Below are 15,226 nucleotides of genomic sequence, written 5' to 3'. Positions count from 1 at the left end.
TCAGCCATAAAGTCAGAGGAATACAGTAACTGGGGGTGATAGTGCATCAGTTTTATTTGCATGTTGCATGATGGCATTTGTTTTGCCATCTTTGGACATTTATTGCATCCCACCTATGTCATCTTGCATGAGACTGTGAGCACATTTCAAACAGCAGCACCGGCTGGTTCATGTAATGAGACTGGTGCTCATTCTCCTAAATGGTAACGCTTGGTTCGACTCTGCGAGCTTTAACAGCTTCTTTATGGAACTCAATTGAACAGACAATATCAGTTACAAATGGAGCCGTTTCACTCCCTGGTTTAAAAGCTGTGCCGAGGAAATTGTGGCTTTCCTTCCTCCCTCTCATGCAATTACCAGAATGTGTTTTAGATAATTCTCTCAGAAACAAACAGTGGCTTTGAACCAGGGAGCTGCCCTGCCCTGTATGCATTACTGCAGCTGCAACATCTGTATGTGTTAAGCCATTTAGGATAAGAACTGTAACTGAGCACTATCAATCCACTGCAAGCACTTAAAGATAAATGATCATTTAGGATGCGAGCTCTCATTTGCCTTATTTGGAGCAGCTGCCTATCAAGAGTATCACCGTGGAGATAATTAGCCCACATTGATTGGTGCAGACAGATTTTTAAATGAGGGCTCGTGTGAATAGTGTGGAAACCTTCGCTTGAACTGTGTTCACACGTATTCGATCCAAAAGTGGAACAACATGCAGAGGCATGGGGCTTTGATGACTTGTCCTGTGAGGATCTACTCTTGCCCCAGTTTCTCTCTGTGAAAAGACACCAGGGTACAAAAAAAAAAAAAAAAAATGAGAACAGCAGCTGGAAAACAGACGCATGGAATCGCACGTGCGTGATGCAACGGCTTTCTCTCGCTCTCTCTCTGTCTCTCTCTCCTGGTCCCCGTGTGAACGAGCTATAGCACAAATTTCACAGTTCACAGGCTTTAATGAGCCGGTGCAGCCCGTCCATCATACTGACTGGAGAGCACCTTTAACAGACCCAGCAGTCACACGCTGACTCCACATCAAGCATTTGTAGGATCACACAGACAAGAAACTGAGCTTGTTGTCATTGTTATTTTTAGTCACATCTATCTGCATGTGTTTTCAGTGTGAGAGGGCTCTTAATAAGCGAAACAATGTGCTGCTTTGGTGTCAAGATGCTGAAATTTAAAAGGGAGAAAATTCTTATCTTGATCAGGCAGCTATACCGGGGGAAGACAGGTGCAATAGCAAACTGTGGGATGAAGATTACAAACATACTATGGAGGAAGAGATGACCCAGGGAATAACAGAACTATTGTTCAGGCACTGAAGAGGCTTAGCATCAGTTAAGAGGAAGGAAGGTGACAGGTAATGAAATAAACACTGACTGGCCAATAGATTACCCCCGCGATGGTACTCAAGGCTTTGTGCAGCAGCCTGGATCTAAGTAAAGATGATCGTACATCACCTGCAGCTGATACTTTATCCTCCCTATTTTCACAGAAAATTGCCGTTTGAAGATTTCCCTTGAGCGGCAGGGAGCTCTCTTGCTTGGCTGTTTAGAAGGCAAGCAGAAAAATATTTCAAAAGTTCCTTTCAGTTTAAATTGTTGCTGACCGCTGCAGGAACATATTTGTTTGTGACCCCTTCCTTCCTTGAAAATTACAGGAGGGGGATGAGGGAGGCTGCAGCCGTGTGGTTGCCGGGAGACTGCTGTAGGTGGATTATGAAATGCACGGTGAAAGCAGAGGCCAGTCACCCAGCTGGGAGCCAATCGAGTTGTGTAATGGTGGGAAATGTCAGTTGAGGGCAAGAAAAGGGAGGAGGAGGGGTAAAAAAGAGCAAGAAAGTGAATGAAAAGCTGACTCACAGACCCTTTAATGAAAGGTTAATTTGATTCCGGATGAGTGCATTCAGCCGTGGTGTTTTTGAGCAGCTGCACACTTTCATTTCATAGTTCTTTGTGGCACAGTTTAATCTCTTGCTCATCTTCAGCTTTGCTGTTACAGTCCTAGATTACACTCACGACTAATGAGCCGGTTTTACCTCTAATTTTAACAGAAATGGACGCCCCTCTTTCCACTCCCTGCAACATCCAGATCTGCGAGGTGACCTGTGACTCCTTCCGCATCATGTGGGATATGACCCCTGAGGACACGGCCAGAGCCACACACTTCTTCATTGACCTGAGCCGCAAAGAGAGCGGGGACCCCAACCGCTTTAAACACAGGGTCTGAATATTTGAAAATGCTGCATGACCTCACCTACCTTCCTCCGTCCTCTCCCTGAAGGCTATCTGCTCCACTGTGTTGTCTAGGTTCATGGTCCAGATCCACAGCAATCAATTTTCACCACATGATTGGCTAGGAAACTCATCCTTGTGCTGTATGCCCTTTAAAAATAACAATGTGCAGCCAGAACGAGACAGGAAAACGCGAGTTTTATTGAAGTCTAATTGGATTAACAGATGTGTCTGTCTGCCTTTGATACTAAGTCGGAACACAGAAAACTACAGTTGCGCCCTTTCAGTCACATCCAATACAGGCGAAAAGGAAAATGCGTGCAGTCAACAGCTTTAGGCCACTGACTCACTTGCACATTGTTTCCTCTTAAAGTGGACAAAAACTGACAAGAGCACAGAACAGTTTCCATGTTAATTACTTCCAATGCACATCATTAAATTCACAGATTAGACTCATTCCAGAAAACGCAGACATAAACTGACAAAGAAACAAGAAATATTTAACTGCTTTGCTTTTTATTTTATAAATGCATTTGTCAGGGACTATTAGTCTCAAAGTGTGAAAGGAGTTTTTTGTAGCCACCAGCTAACAGCTAGCTAATTTACTTTTAGCCATGCTAGCAGCACGACCCACAGAGCTAGCACAGTTAGCAAGCTCACAAGTTAAATTATGATCTTGAACATGTAGAAAACATCATCCCTGATTAACACCAACATGTTAGCAGTCATTGTGAGAATTTTACAAAGCATTAGCATTTAGCTATATGTTTCCTTTCAAACACTGTGTCCTTCTCAGTAGCTGTACTATTTGATTACTCTGATAAGGCTGAGTTCAAAAGGGTCCCATATTTACAATCTCCCTTCGTTGCAGATGCAACACACTGATCGTAATTATGATCAGTTATTGCAGCCAGCATTCAAGGATGAAAAAAAGTGTATTTGTGAAGTCAGTGCATGGCTAGGACTCAGTGAGGATATGTTTTCTCTCTCATATACAAAGTGGCACAAACAAACTTGCATCAGAGATGTTGCCATGGATGTGCGGTCCTCTGAGGCTGTAGTAATTAGCTGTGCTTCTTAGAGGCCTTGGTCAAAACAAAGCCGCTGGTTTGATCAGCGGTATCCTAGCTACAGCAGCCTGGCCTTGAAATGGAATATAACGCTAAAAAGGCAAAGTTTATGGAGGGAAATTTACGACTAACCGCTTTCATTTACATTAACTTTGAAATGTAGCCCACAGCGGCCTATTATAGCCTTGCATCCTGTCCCTGATGTCGCTTCTTTCCTGCAGGATGTGCCAACCAAGCTGGTGGCCAAGGCCGTGCCTCTGCCCATGGCAGTGAGAGGACACTGGTTCCTCAGCCCGCGGACAGAGTACTGTGTGGCTGTTCAAACGGCCGTCCGACAGCCAGACGGTGACTACCTGGTGTCAGAGTGGAGCCAGGTGGTGGAGTTCTGCACTGGGGGTAAGACATTTAATGTCTTTCAGCTAAGGTAACACCACTGATTATGTATGCAATGGAATATGAGATGAGGACAAAATGTACACTGCACAGAAGTGGCATAAAACTGCACCATTAGCATTTGAAAGTAGCTGTAGTGATTATATAACTTTAAAAAAAAATATCATTTTTGCAGACTATGCCATGGAACATCTGCAGCAGCTTCTCGACAAGGCCAAAGGCTCTGCAGGGAGGCTACTGAAGTTCTCTATGTTTTATCGTAACCAGCACCCAGACTACTTTGATTATGTCAGGTCAGAGCTGCAGTCTTTCTCTTTAGTCTGTACCCAAAGCAGTGGCTACAGGACTTAGGTGTAATACTTTTCCTCTTTGTGCCCTGATTTAGGAAGGAATGTGGGGGACTGATGAGACCGGCCCTAAAGGACAGCAGTGGGAGTCATGGCTCTCCCATCAACGGCAAACTGCAAGGCGTCTTCTTCAGCTGCAACACAGAGTTTGATACAGGCCTCCCCCCTAAAGACTCTCCATACGGGCCCCTGCGGTTCCAAATTCCAGCCGGACACCTGCTGAACCCCAACATCTGCCTGTATTTTGCAGACTTCTACTGTATGTACACAGCCTACCACTATGTGGTGCTGGTGCTGGCCCCCGTCGGCACAGAGGGCGATACCTTCTGCCGCACCCGTCTCCCTATGCTGGACTTGGCCTCCAACCCGTTCCTGACATACACTGCCCCCCAGAGGCAGGGGGAGGAGCCTCTGTACTGCCACGCCAGCGACGTCATCCTCGAGTTGCTTTTCACAGAGCCGGTTCATTTGGATCAGGGCAGCGTGGAGCAGATCAGCGGGCACCACCAGCTCATGAGTCTGACCACAGCCAACGCCAAGAAAGACCCGAGCTGCAAAGTGTGCAACATCAGCGTGGGGCGCTGAGGGGAAACGCTGGTTTAGTAAACAGACCTGGGCGCCTGCAATGCATAAAGACAAATACAGTTGAGCCCAGAGAACTGTAGGTCAAAACACTGTGGAACCAGCCACCTCTTGGGGTGTCTCTGTGCTGCTCCCCCTCTATCTCCCAGCCTGAACTAGAATAGTGTGTTTTAAATAGAAGATTTGTGTATTGAAGAGCTACAGCTGGATATACCGTGAATGACCATGCATGACTGCTGAGCAAAACACAACAAGCTTCCTTGTTGACTCATAAGTTTTCTCTTCATTATGTTTTCTCTCATGCTTTTTCATCGACTCCGCTCTGATGTGTGTGTTCTTTCCCCCATAACTAATAATTTAACACGACTTGATCATTTCTTTTCTATAGAAATTATTTCCACAATATTGTGATACCCTCTCCACAAAGTCACAGCCAGATGTTCCGTCTCCTAAAAAACTGAATGTTGCGTTTGTAACTTTTACTGCAGAACAAACGGCGAAAACCACAGGATGTGTTGCGGTCTTGAACACAGTAGAAAGGTGCGCTCCCTGCAGCAACTCTCTGACGGCTCGCCTCAGCTTTGTTAACAGTGCGGAGCTAAGATTAGCTCTGTTACCGCTATGGGTACATCAGTTTATCCCTTCCCAGTACACTCTGACCTACACGGGAATCCCAGAAATGCCCAAAGTGAAAGGAACCCCCCTCCCCTGTGGACCCAGTAAGTCATTTGGCGGTGACTGGCCAAAATGTAGGACATGAGATCAGAGTGTGATGCTTTATGCAAAAGAAAACTGAAAAACAATTAAATGCAAGAAAACTGACCTGCTATAGAGTATTTTTTATATAAAGCACTTATTAACTGACTGAAAACAAGTAAGCACAATTTCTAAGTGGAAAAAAATGCAAACATAATAAAAATACTCATGACACTTTCAGCTATGCCTGATGTAATTTGCGCCACATAGATAGTGATCATTCCTTGGCAGAGTATGTCATGCCCTTTCACTCAGATTCTTCCCGCGGCAGAAATGTGAGCTCACGCACACAGCAATGCTATAATTCTGTCCACTGTTATTGTCCCAGAAAGGCTCACTGTGTCCTCCCGGCAAATACATTAAACAGAACTCTATCTTCCGTTTGGCGTCTAGCACTTTAGGGATGGCAATGTCAAATTCAAAGATGTCTGTCTGAGGGCCTCCGAAGCGTTTCTGCAGGTACGTGCAGGGCACATCTCTGTAGCTCTGCCACGAGTCAAAGGTGATGCGAACGCGCACATCCTTCTGGAAGCTGATGTTCCTGACTCGTACGGTGCCTTGGAGGGCCTGTTCGGAAATACTGCAGTTCTCCAGGATAACCATGCTCTCCGCCAGTTTGGCACGAAAGGCCTGGAAATCTGCAGAGGGCTGTGGGAAACCCAGTTTGAGTCGTGTTCCCGGGCAGCAGGTGCTGACGGTGCAGCTGTAGCCATCCTCCGTCATGCTCCCCAAGCTCTGTAGCGACGGCAGCAGGTGGAGGTCAGGCTGCTCCTCTTCGTCAGAAAACACTCGCACGGCCGTCAGAGACAGCCCATGTGAGTCGGCAAAAACCACACGTTTGTTCTTGATTGGCAGCAGAGCGTCGTCATCGTCGTCCAAGTCGCTCAAGAAAGATGAGAACGGGTGGGTCACATAGCTCAAGATGTCAGAGGAAAGCTGCTCTGAAATTTGAGGACGGATGCACGGTCGCTGGGGTTTCAGGATGGGAACCCAGACGTGAGGACACAGTTGTTTACGCTGGTCCAAGCAGAGCCGGACCGCAATCTCCGCAAGTCCAGATGACTGGGCCATTGAGCCCAGGCCAACCATGGACAGGACACTGAAAAGAAATAGACAGTGATTTCAATAAAGACTGCTGTCCTAAAAATGTGATCAATGAGTTCAACGTGACCTGTTACCAAAACTGTGACAGTAACTTTAATTCAGTGAAGAAGTGATGCAAGGTAATTCATCCCAGCAGCAGCAGCAGCAGAAGCACTGCACATTAGGTTTGAATAAAATGCTTACGTCGTACTGGACATCTCCATACTGCTAGTCCGGTGTTGTGATGAAAATAAAACCCTCAGTGGTTGACTGGAGTTCTAGAAAACAGAAGCAGTAGGTCAGTGTTACAATTATAATCTATTATAACATCACAAAAAATTAGTATTACCTACAGACTCCCAGCTAGCTACTCCAAGTCCACCCTTTACCCACAGAAGAATCTGGCACATCCTATTTATACTACCTCGGTTCAGATGCCATGTCGTACACTCCACCCTCTTCACTCTCCTGACCAATCAGCCGAGCTTTGTGGTTAACTGTAATGTCTAATGTTTTACAACCGTCTAGGATTTCATTTTTCATGTTTATGTGCTACCTGTACTCAGTTTGATTCAGTATTTGACTGTTAGAACAAGAACATGTGATCAAACTCTTAGCCATGGAGATGTACTGTATATAAAATCAAGTCTTTGTATTACCACCTCACACCTGTGTTGTCCAGTGTTGATGTATCATTAAGCTTCTCTTGCACAGACGGTATATAAAGATTTATATACATTCAGTTTATGGCGTGTTGTGTGTAATTCCGCTCCGCACTGTGGAAACTATGCCAGTGATCCTGGACTCTATTCTCAGACCTGTCAATGGACACAGACCCCACTGAGGTCTGGGCCTGAATCCAAGCACTCTGCTAGTTGGCTCCTGCCCTAAAGGGATCACTCTCCCGCAGTCCTTGAACGTGTGTGATGCTGAGGGGGACCGGATTACAAACTACTCTCAGTGGGTCAGTCACTTGATCAAGGACGAAATTCAAGTATTACTCCATATAGAGTTAGAGGGAGGGAGAGGGCTCCTTTGAACGCATGCTGTGGGTGCACAGCAACAGTGCGCAAATGCACACTTGGAATCAAGTCCAGGCCTTCTACCCACTTAACTGATACTCCACACCTGTCCGTGAAAGTGATTTTTAAGTCCACTGTCCAATCACTTTTTAAAAAAATAAATAGGTAGCATATTTTCCAGCTGCAATTCCTGAGCTCTGCTTCCAATTTGGATTTTATAGAGTCTGCACTTTAAGTCCATATGCATCAGATAAGTGGAACTTGATGTTTTGATAAACAGCTAAAATGACAGAAAATGTGTGTCAACCACGGCACATGCAGATTGTTACATTATATAAGTTGCACAATATCCAGACTTATTTAGATGCATTTAAAGGACATACTGATGACTTCAAATTTTGATGTGAGAGATGTGTAAATTCTGTTTAAGATATGATTATTTTTAAAGAATGCATTATGAGAAATCTAGGAAGCTGTTTTAGTTGAAATGTTAATGTTGGGTACGATGATTAATACATAATGAACATTCAATCACTTGCACGTCCATATTTACAGGCATTTTCCATTTCATTACCCAGTATTTTAATGAGAACAACGGCATGCAAGTACTTGTAGTACTACTGTGTATGAAATCCTGATTTTTTTCCCCTTGCTAGATCATCAACATACTCTGTATATAAAAATAAGTGTGTTATCCTAATCTCTAATTCAATATGAGCTGGATATGCAGTGCAGTTTAAGAAGATGACAGCCTGCTCTCTCAGCCTCTTATTAGACCCAATTACTGGGCAATCCATGTGACAATACACAGCAAAAGGAACTGACTGCAACCTCTGAGATGCTTACATAACCATCTTTAACGGCCATAATGGCTCAGAAGACGATATTATACACATTCTTTAGAGTTAAAAAAAAAATAAAAGTTCGACTTATGATGCATGGTAATAATGTAAAAAAGTGAAGAGGATCACAATGTGAACAATATTTTTATTATTTACAATGACACTAATGTATATTAATTAAAGGGACTGTCTTATTATGGTACCCAAGTGAAGCACCAAACATACACACAGATTATCACGTGCCCCTCAAGATGGTAATCACTGTGATGCCAAGCGGACGATTGAAATTACACCTTCGGGTCATCTGATAAATCCTGTTACTGAGCAATGACGAGAGTCATCTGGATATAGTAACAGGACTGATAATGATGAATTAGCAGATTAAACAGACCCCGACACACCAGAACGCATTAGAATTATGCAACCAAATTTATGAGCATAAACATCTAAAAATAACACCACAGCTCTGCAAAACTACTTTAGCGAACAGGGTCTGCTCACAGTCTTCACTTCTCACTAGCAGTGACCTTTTTCTCTGGGACATGGCACCACTTTCCATTTGTATTGCTCAAGTTAGTTCTCACTCGGTCAGGAAGAAGAATGTGTTTCCTGGTGTGAAACGGTAAAAACTGCCCTTTTCTCCTTCAGGCTATTTCACGAAAATAAGGAAGGGCTCATTTTACAATCTCCTGCAGCCAAAACAGCACAACAAACCTGCAACATAAAAACAATGTGTTAGGCGCATTTAACCTTAAACTGTCCATCATCTTGTGGTTGTTTTAAAAGACATTCCCTTTTGTCATTATTTGTTGCCAAGAGACAATGAACTCTGCAAAAATACAGAGCTAAAAATAAGATTTCACGGCAAAGCTTATGTAAGATCTGTAGAAATAAATTAGCAGATGTCTGTGCAAGAGTGTCTGAGGGCAATACTGTGTTAATGAGAAAGATGACAGACAAGAGTCATTATACCTACCTCCACATTCAAATTAATTGCACGGCTCCGCTTGAAACGAGTGGCGCTATGGTGCGATACCGTATTAAGTGCTGAGAGCCTTCTTCAAGATCCACAACATAATCTCTGATGGAAGAGACACAGTGGAGATGTTACTGTTGTTTTAATGTCTATGCAGAAAAATACAACACTGAGTGAAAAGCTAACACTGCCACCTACTGGATTTGGAAATGAGTAACAACACATCAAATGAAGTTGAATATCGTACCTCTGATCATCCGTTTCAGGCTCAACCAAGATGTTTTCCTGCCTCTCCTTCACCCGCAGAAACACAAAGGAGTCCAAGTAGGGCTCCGGCACTGGATATTAGAATTCACGGGATAGTTGTCAATGAAAATGTCATCGCAAATGCCACCATCTCTCAGTGCATGCTAATAGAAATATTTCGGGCATGGGTCAGCCAAGTCTGAGCAAATATAAAGAGAGCCTGTGAGGACATTTACCTGCTTTGAGCATATCCACAGTCTGTAAGTTGGGCGGCATGCGCTTCAGTGCTACGGCCTTCAGGTAGGTTTCTGTGTTCGCATAGTACCTGCACCGCAGATATGTTTTTTCAGTCCCAAGTGTTACGACAACCACAGCAGTTTACACAACTTCGTGCTTCTATACTCACTCTTTGGCAAAGGCAAACTCCTCGGGTGAAAGCAGACACGGCTCTCCGTCACCTCGAGACTTTTCTTTCTCCAAGACATGCGGGAAAAACTTCTCAATCTGGACACACACACAGAGCAGGCAATTTTGTGAGGAGGCACCAAGTGAGACCAGAGATTTATTTTACTATGAGCAGTTGACCTGACTGACCTTCTGCAGACGAGAGCGCAGGTAGCTGCTGAGAACGAAGCGGATCCTGTCTATTTCCATGCGATGGATGCTGGCCTTTGAATCGCCTTTCTTCACCCGCTGCAAGTTGGATTCCTGTTGGAGGAAAGGTCACAATGCTGTCAGACATTTATATTCCTCTTATTCAGGGTGACTTACAACAATGAACATAAAAAACAGCTGATTTGGAATATGTCAGAGTATTGCTTCAAATATTAGTTGCATTTTACTTTGAATACATACACCTGCCAGTTTACCTGTTTTTATGAATGAATGAATATATACATATCAAGTAAACAATAAGTCAAAAGAAAGTGTTTATTTGTTATAGTGTAGGAGAATGTAAATCAATTCTCCCTGACTGAGAGAAAATAAATCAACCTAAATCTATTTAACAAATTGAATAATCTTTCAATTTACCAAGCACATATGACCTGTTTTATATTATTGTAAAGTGATTACTTCAGACATTGAGCTGAACAAAATGAGGAATCTGAAAGTGTCATGTTGATCTCTGGGGTACTAAATAATCTTTAGTTCAACAGATGTGGGATGAACTTAAAGTACAATTAATCTGGGGCTGTAGCTTTTTTTTTGAGGTTTTGCAAATTTATTAAAAATAAAACATAATGGTAAGTATGGCACAGCCTTTGCCATGACGCTCAAATTTGAGCTCTGGTGCATCCTGTTTCCACTGATATCTTTGAGATGTTTCGACATCTTGATTTGAGTTCACCTGTGGTAAATTCAGACCCACAGTTGACAGTGCATGTCAGAGCACAGACCTGTTTGTAGACCTCCGAGACAGGATTGTCTTGAGGCACAAATCTGGGGAAGGGTACAGAAAGACTTCTGTTGCTTTCCAAAGCTCCCAATGTGCACAGTGGAGTCCTGAACCACCAGGACTCTTCCTAGAGCTGGCTGGCCGTCTAAACTGAGCGATCAGGGGAGAAGGGCCCCAGTCAGGGAGGTGACCAAGAACTGTCAGAGCTCCAGTATTCCTCAGTGGAGAGAGGAGAACCTTCCAGAAAGACAACCATCTCTGCAGCAATCCACCAATCAGGCCTGTATGGTAGTGTCAAGCCGGAAGCCACTCTTTAGTAAAAGGTACATGGCAGAACGCCAGGAGTTTGCCAAAAGGCACCTGAAGGACTCTTAGACTATTAGAAATAAAATTCTCTGGTCTGATGAGACAAAGATTGAACTCTTTGGCGTGAATACCAGGCGTCATGCTTGGTGGAAACCAGGCACCACTCATCACCAGGCCAATACCACCCCTACAGTGAAGCATGGTGGTGGAAGCATCATGCTGTGGGATGTTTTTCAGTGGCAGGAACTGGGAGACTAGTCTGGATAGCGGGAAAGACATCATCTTTCAGCAGGACAACGACCCTAAGCATACAGCCAAGATATCAAAGGAGTGGCTCCAGGACAACTCTGTGAATGTCCTTGAGTGCCCCAGCCAGAGCCCAGACTTGAATCCGATTGAACATCTCTGGAGCTATCTGTGCACCGATGCTTCCCATCCAACCTGAAGGAGGAGGTGCTGCAAAGAGGAATGGGCAAAACTGCCCAAAGATAGGTGTGCCAAGCTTGTGGCATATTCAAAAAGACTTGAGGCTGTAATTGTTGTCAAATGTGCATCAACACAGTATTGAGCAAAGGCTGTGTATATGTGATTTCTTAGTTTTTATTTTTAATAAATTTGGAAAAAATCTCAAAAAACCATCCTGTAGTGGTGCTGCTATAGGTTTAGGTTACTGGGAGACCTTCCATGATGCACTGCATCTGCACATTTATATTCAACTGTAGTTTCACAGTTAATACTCGCTGGCTCTATCCACACACTATCAATCCTACATTTATCACATACTCTCGTTTCCATCCCGTATACACTGATCAGCGTCAATATTAAAACCACTAGCCTAAGTTCTGACTCCTGGCGAAATGGACAAGGGCCTTCAGAGGGTGTCCTCTAGTGTCCGGCACCAGGGTACCGTTGGTAGTAACAGCTTTTAGGTCATATAGGCTGACAGGGGGTGCCTCTGTTGATCATTATTCCAGCGCATCCTGTCGATACTCAATCATTTATTATTTGGGGAGTCTGAAAGCCAGGTCAGCATCTGAAGTTATCTATGATGAGCTACTACTGAGCTTTGCTGGGGAAGGTTTGCTGCTGCTGTTGGGGAAGGTCATTACTATGGGGTGGGGTTGTGAGGTCCGCAACAGAGCGTAGGTAGGTGGTCTATGTAACATCCACATGAATGCCAGTACAGCCAAACAGCAGCAGGACACTGCACTGAGGAGAAAATCAATGTTATTCACTTCAACTGTCAGTGATGCACCCACGCTGCACATGTGTTTGATCCAGATGCATGCATGACTTTATCTCCTTGCATCTGATTCTTCTTCTTCTCTTCTCTCTGACCCACTCAAGGTTTCTCCCTTTAGAAAGGGATTTTTTTTTTTAATCTCAGGTGCTTGCTCTGGGGATTTCAGGCTCTGGGTTCTGATAAAGCATCTTGAGACTATTTTGATTGTTACTGGTGCTGTGCAAATAAAAATTAATTCACTCCACTTCACTACAGAAATTGTGCTTTGCACCAGAAAACAGGAAATAGTTACAGAAATCACAAAGCAGTTACATATATAACATAGGACTGAGTACTTTCACTTTTTACATATAAAGTACATTGTGTTATGAACACTTAAATATGCAGATTGCAAAGCGTATTACAACATAGATAACTACACCTACAGCACTGCAGTTTAATCAGATATTTAAATGACAGTTGGCTACAGTCACTGGTTTATTCAGACATGCAAGAAGAACCATGCATGCTGCTAAACACTAGAAACAACCCACACAGAAGAAGGTATTCCCCGGGTAGTTACCATATGAGTCAGCTGCTCCATAACACACTCCACCACCTCCGATTTGTTCTCCAGCAGCTCCGGCGAGAATTTCTCATTCAGCCAAGCCTGAGAGTGACACGTATATTACATATAACCGAGACGACACTACTGATAGATTTTATAATAATAATAATAATACTGTTTCGGCTCACTTCTTCCAGTTTGGCGATCAGCTCCGCCGGGGTCATAACATCCTCCAGGCTGTCATCGTGGTTGATGTCGCTGCCGTTGTCAGAGAGAGCGTCCGACATAGTTTGTGTTTTTTTCAACAACGTATACAGATAAAACACGACTCTTCGGCAAAATACAACGTGTGTGTTCAAACGTGCAATTAAGCCAATTCAGCCTGAATAATTTAGAAAAATGCTCTGAACAGACTACAAGTGGTACCGAAGCTCCTTGTTTATTCGCGCCAAGAGAACATTTCTCGCGAGATTTGGTGATCTGTCTGCAGGCCCCGGGTAATGCTTGACAGGCAACGATTTTTTTGTACAGGATGTCTCTGTACATTGTTGCGTTCACGTGGTGTTAAATCAAATGCTTTAATTTATTGTCATTGCCACTATTTCCGATCATGGTTGGTGTAAATGTGTACATCTTTTGTTATATAGAAGAGGTATTGTAAGTGTGTAGTAGTAGGGTTTCCTGAAATACACAATTCAGGGAACACATGTTAAACGTTTGTAACCGTTTGTGAATAGTTTTCTAAACATATTTTGTATATTTTTCATCACAGTGAAAACAAAATTGATTTGCTCCCCTTGAAATATTGTTTTGTACACTTTTTGAAATGTGACGACAGATTAACAATTAGCCGGAATTTAGAGCTAGCTAGCACCACTGACAGTATATAGTACAGTCTCAGGTCAGCACTGGCAGTCTAGCCCTCTAGCCTTGCACCAACCAACCAGTAAATGTTACTGAGACCAGGGGCTCACAGTGACCTCTAATTCATGTAAGGTAGGTTCTGACAATGTCCTGGTCCTGCTACACGTGACAAGCTATATTCACAACTTTGTAACAGGACATATTTGGAGAGGTCCGACTTTACGAGTTTGCTTATGTTTTCAGAAACAGCAGAGCTGGATGGTAAGTCCAAACGAGCAGCGCCTTTTGTACCATTCTTGTACCTTTGTTAAGGCCTTTGTTTTTGCGTTTTCATATATCAATTCAGTTGTTGTACTTTAGTTTTTTTGTAATTTTATAATGTGCATGAGTAAAGTAATACTGCCTGCATTAACTTTAGCTTGCTTAACTGTGAGCCTTCTCACAGTGAGGCTTTTGGACACCAACAGTTGCAGACATCTCATGATTTACAGTGAATGTTAACGTTTGTTAACTTCCTATGTCGTAACAACAAGTTCACAAATTCCGTTTAAATGCATCATATCGTCTCCTGGAGGGTGCCTGGTGATGTGAATCCTCTCTGGATGACTTACAGTGGCCTACTTGTAATAGTACCAGTAGTGATGATCCTACAGAAATGTCACATGTCTTCTATGTGATTGTCTCATTCACAGTGATCTTCAGCCAGTGTCGCAAGATACAGCTGATGGTTTCTGGACTAAAAGCTGTTCAAAAACCGCCAAACTCCACATAAAACCTCCCAAAATATAAGACTGATATCTGGATTAGTATATAGAGTAGTCCAACATAAGAGTTAATATAGTGAAAGCATAGAAATCATACAGCAACAAACTGCAGCAGCCAGCCACCACAACTGCTCACATCTGGCTACTACGAAGCCATTTGCCTGAGCAAACTCAAATTTTGTTCGACGGCAAGATAAAATACAAAATCGCCCAGTTGGGCATGAAACTGCCCAATCTGGCAACACTGAGTTCAGCCTTGGTGAATTTAACAAAGACGCAATGCGCTGCTTCGTTTGTTCCAGCTGTCTCAGACCACACTTTTGCCTGATTTCCTCTTTCCTAGTCATTGCTCTTGCTTCAGAGTTCTTTGTTATTTTCACCACTAATTATCTTGTACCCAAAGTGTCACTGTCACCACAGTGACATACAGCATTGCACACCACCTCTCACAGCAGACTATCTGTGCTATATCAGACCTGCAGGGTTGTGTAACCTCAACCTGGAGAATTGCAGCTGCTAAGGCAGATCAACAGATACCAACAGCTGCCCACAACC

The 15,226-nt window shown here is 43.5% G+C and overlaps 3 protein-coding genes across 3 annotated transcripts; 1 reads left to right on the top strand and 2 right to left on the bottom strand.

The window, feature by feature from the left end:
* Positions 1-1,726: 1,726 nt before the first annotated feature.
* On the top strand, positions 1,727-4,972 carry phyhip (phytanoyl-CoA 2-hydroxylase interacting protein). The gene is made up of 4 exons (XM_084550966.1): positions 1,727-2,223; positions 3,526-3,700; positions 3,873-3,990; positions 4,083-4,972. Exons 1-4 carry the CDS (start codon positions 2,056-2,058, stop codon positions 4,627-4,629), a joined length of 1,008 nt encoding a protein of 335 aa, XP_084407092.1. The 5' UTR covers positions 1,727-2,055; the 3' UTR covers positions 4,630-4,972.
* A 647-nt stretch (positions 4,973-5,619) lies between these two features.
* ppp1r3c2b (protein phosphatase 1 regulatory subunit 3C2, duplicate b) lies at positions 5,620-7,246 on the bottom strand (the record flags this gene model as incomplete). Its single annotated transcript, XM_084550781.1, is given in 4 exon segments — positions 5,620-6,481; positions 6,670-6,708; positions 6,710-6,743; positions 6,815-7,246. Coding segments are annotated over 4 exon segments (996 nt in total). The 5' UTR covers positions 6,876-7,246.
* A 1,156-nt stretch (positions 7,247-8,402) lies between these two features.
* On the bottom strand, positions 8,403-13,704 carry gins4 (GINS complex subunit 4 (Sld5 homolog)). The gene is made up of 8 exons (XM_084550638.1): positions 13,232-13,704; positions 13,059-13,145; positions 10,146-10,259; positions 9,958-10,055; positions 9,788-9,876; positions 9,553-9,643; positions 9,306-9,410; positions 8,403-9,043 (listed from the first exon to the last, which is right to left on the bottom strand). Exons 1-7 carry the CDS (start codon positions 13,328-13,330, stop codon positions 9,314-9,316), a joined length of 675 nt encoding a protein of 224 aa, XP_084406764.1. The 5' UTR covers positions 13,331-13,704; the 3' UTR covers positions 8,403-9,043; positions 9,306-9,313.
* Between the last annotated feature and the right edge of the window lie 1,522 nt (positions 13,705-15,226).

Source organism: Chelon labrosus (genome assembly GCF_963514085.1).
Source record: "Chelon labrosus genome assembly, chromosome: 9".
Classification (NCBI taxonomy): domain Eukaryota; kingdom Metazoa; phylum Chordata; class Actinopteri; order Mugiliformes; family Mugilidae; genus Chelon; species Chelon labrosus.
The sequence above is the reverse complement of the archived record's forward strand: the minus strand, read 5'-3'. Positions and strand labels throughout refer to the sequence as shown.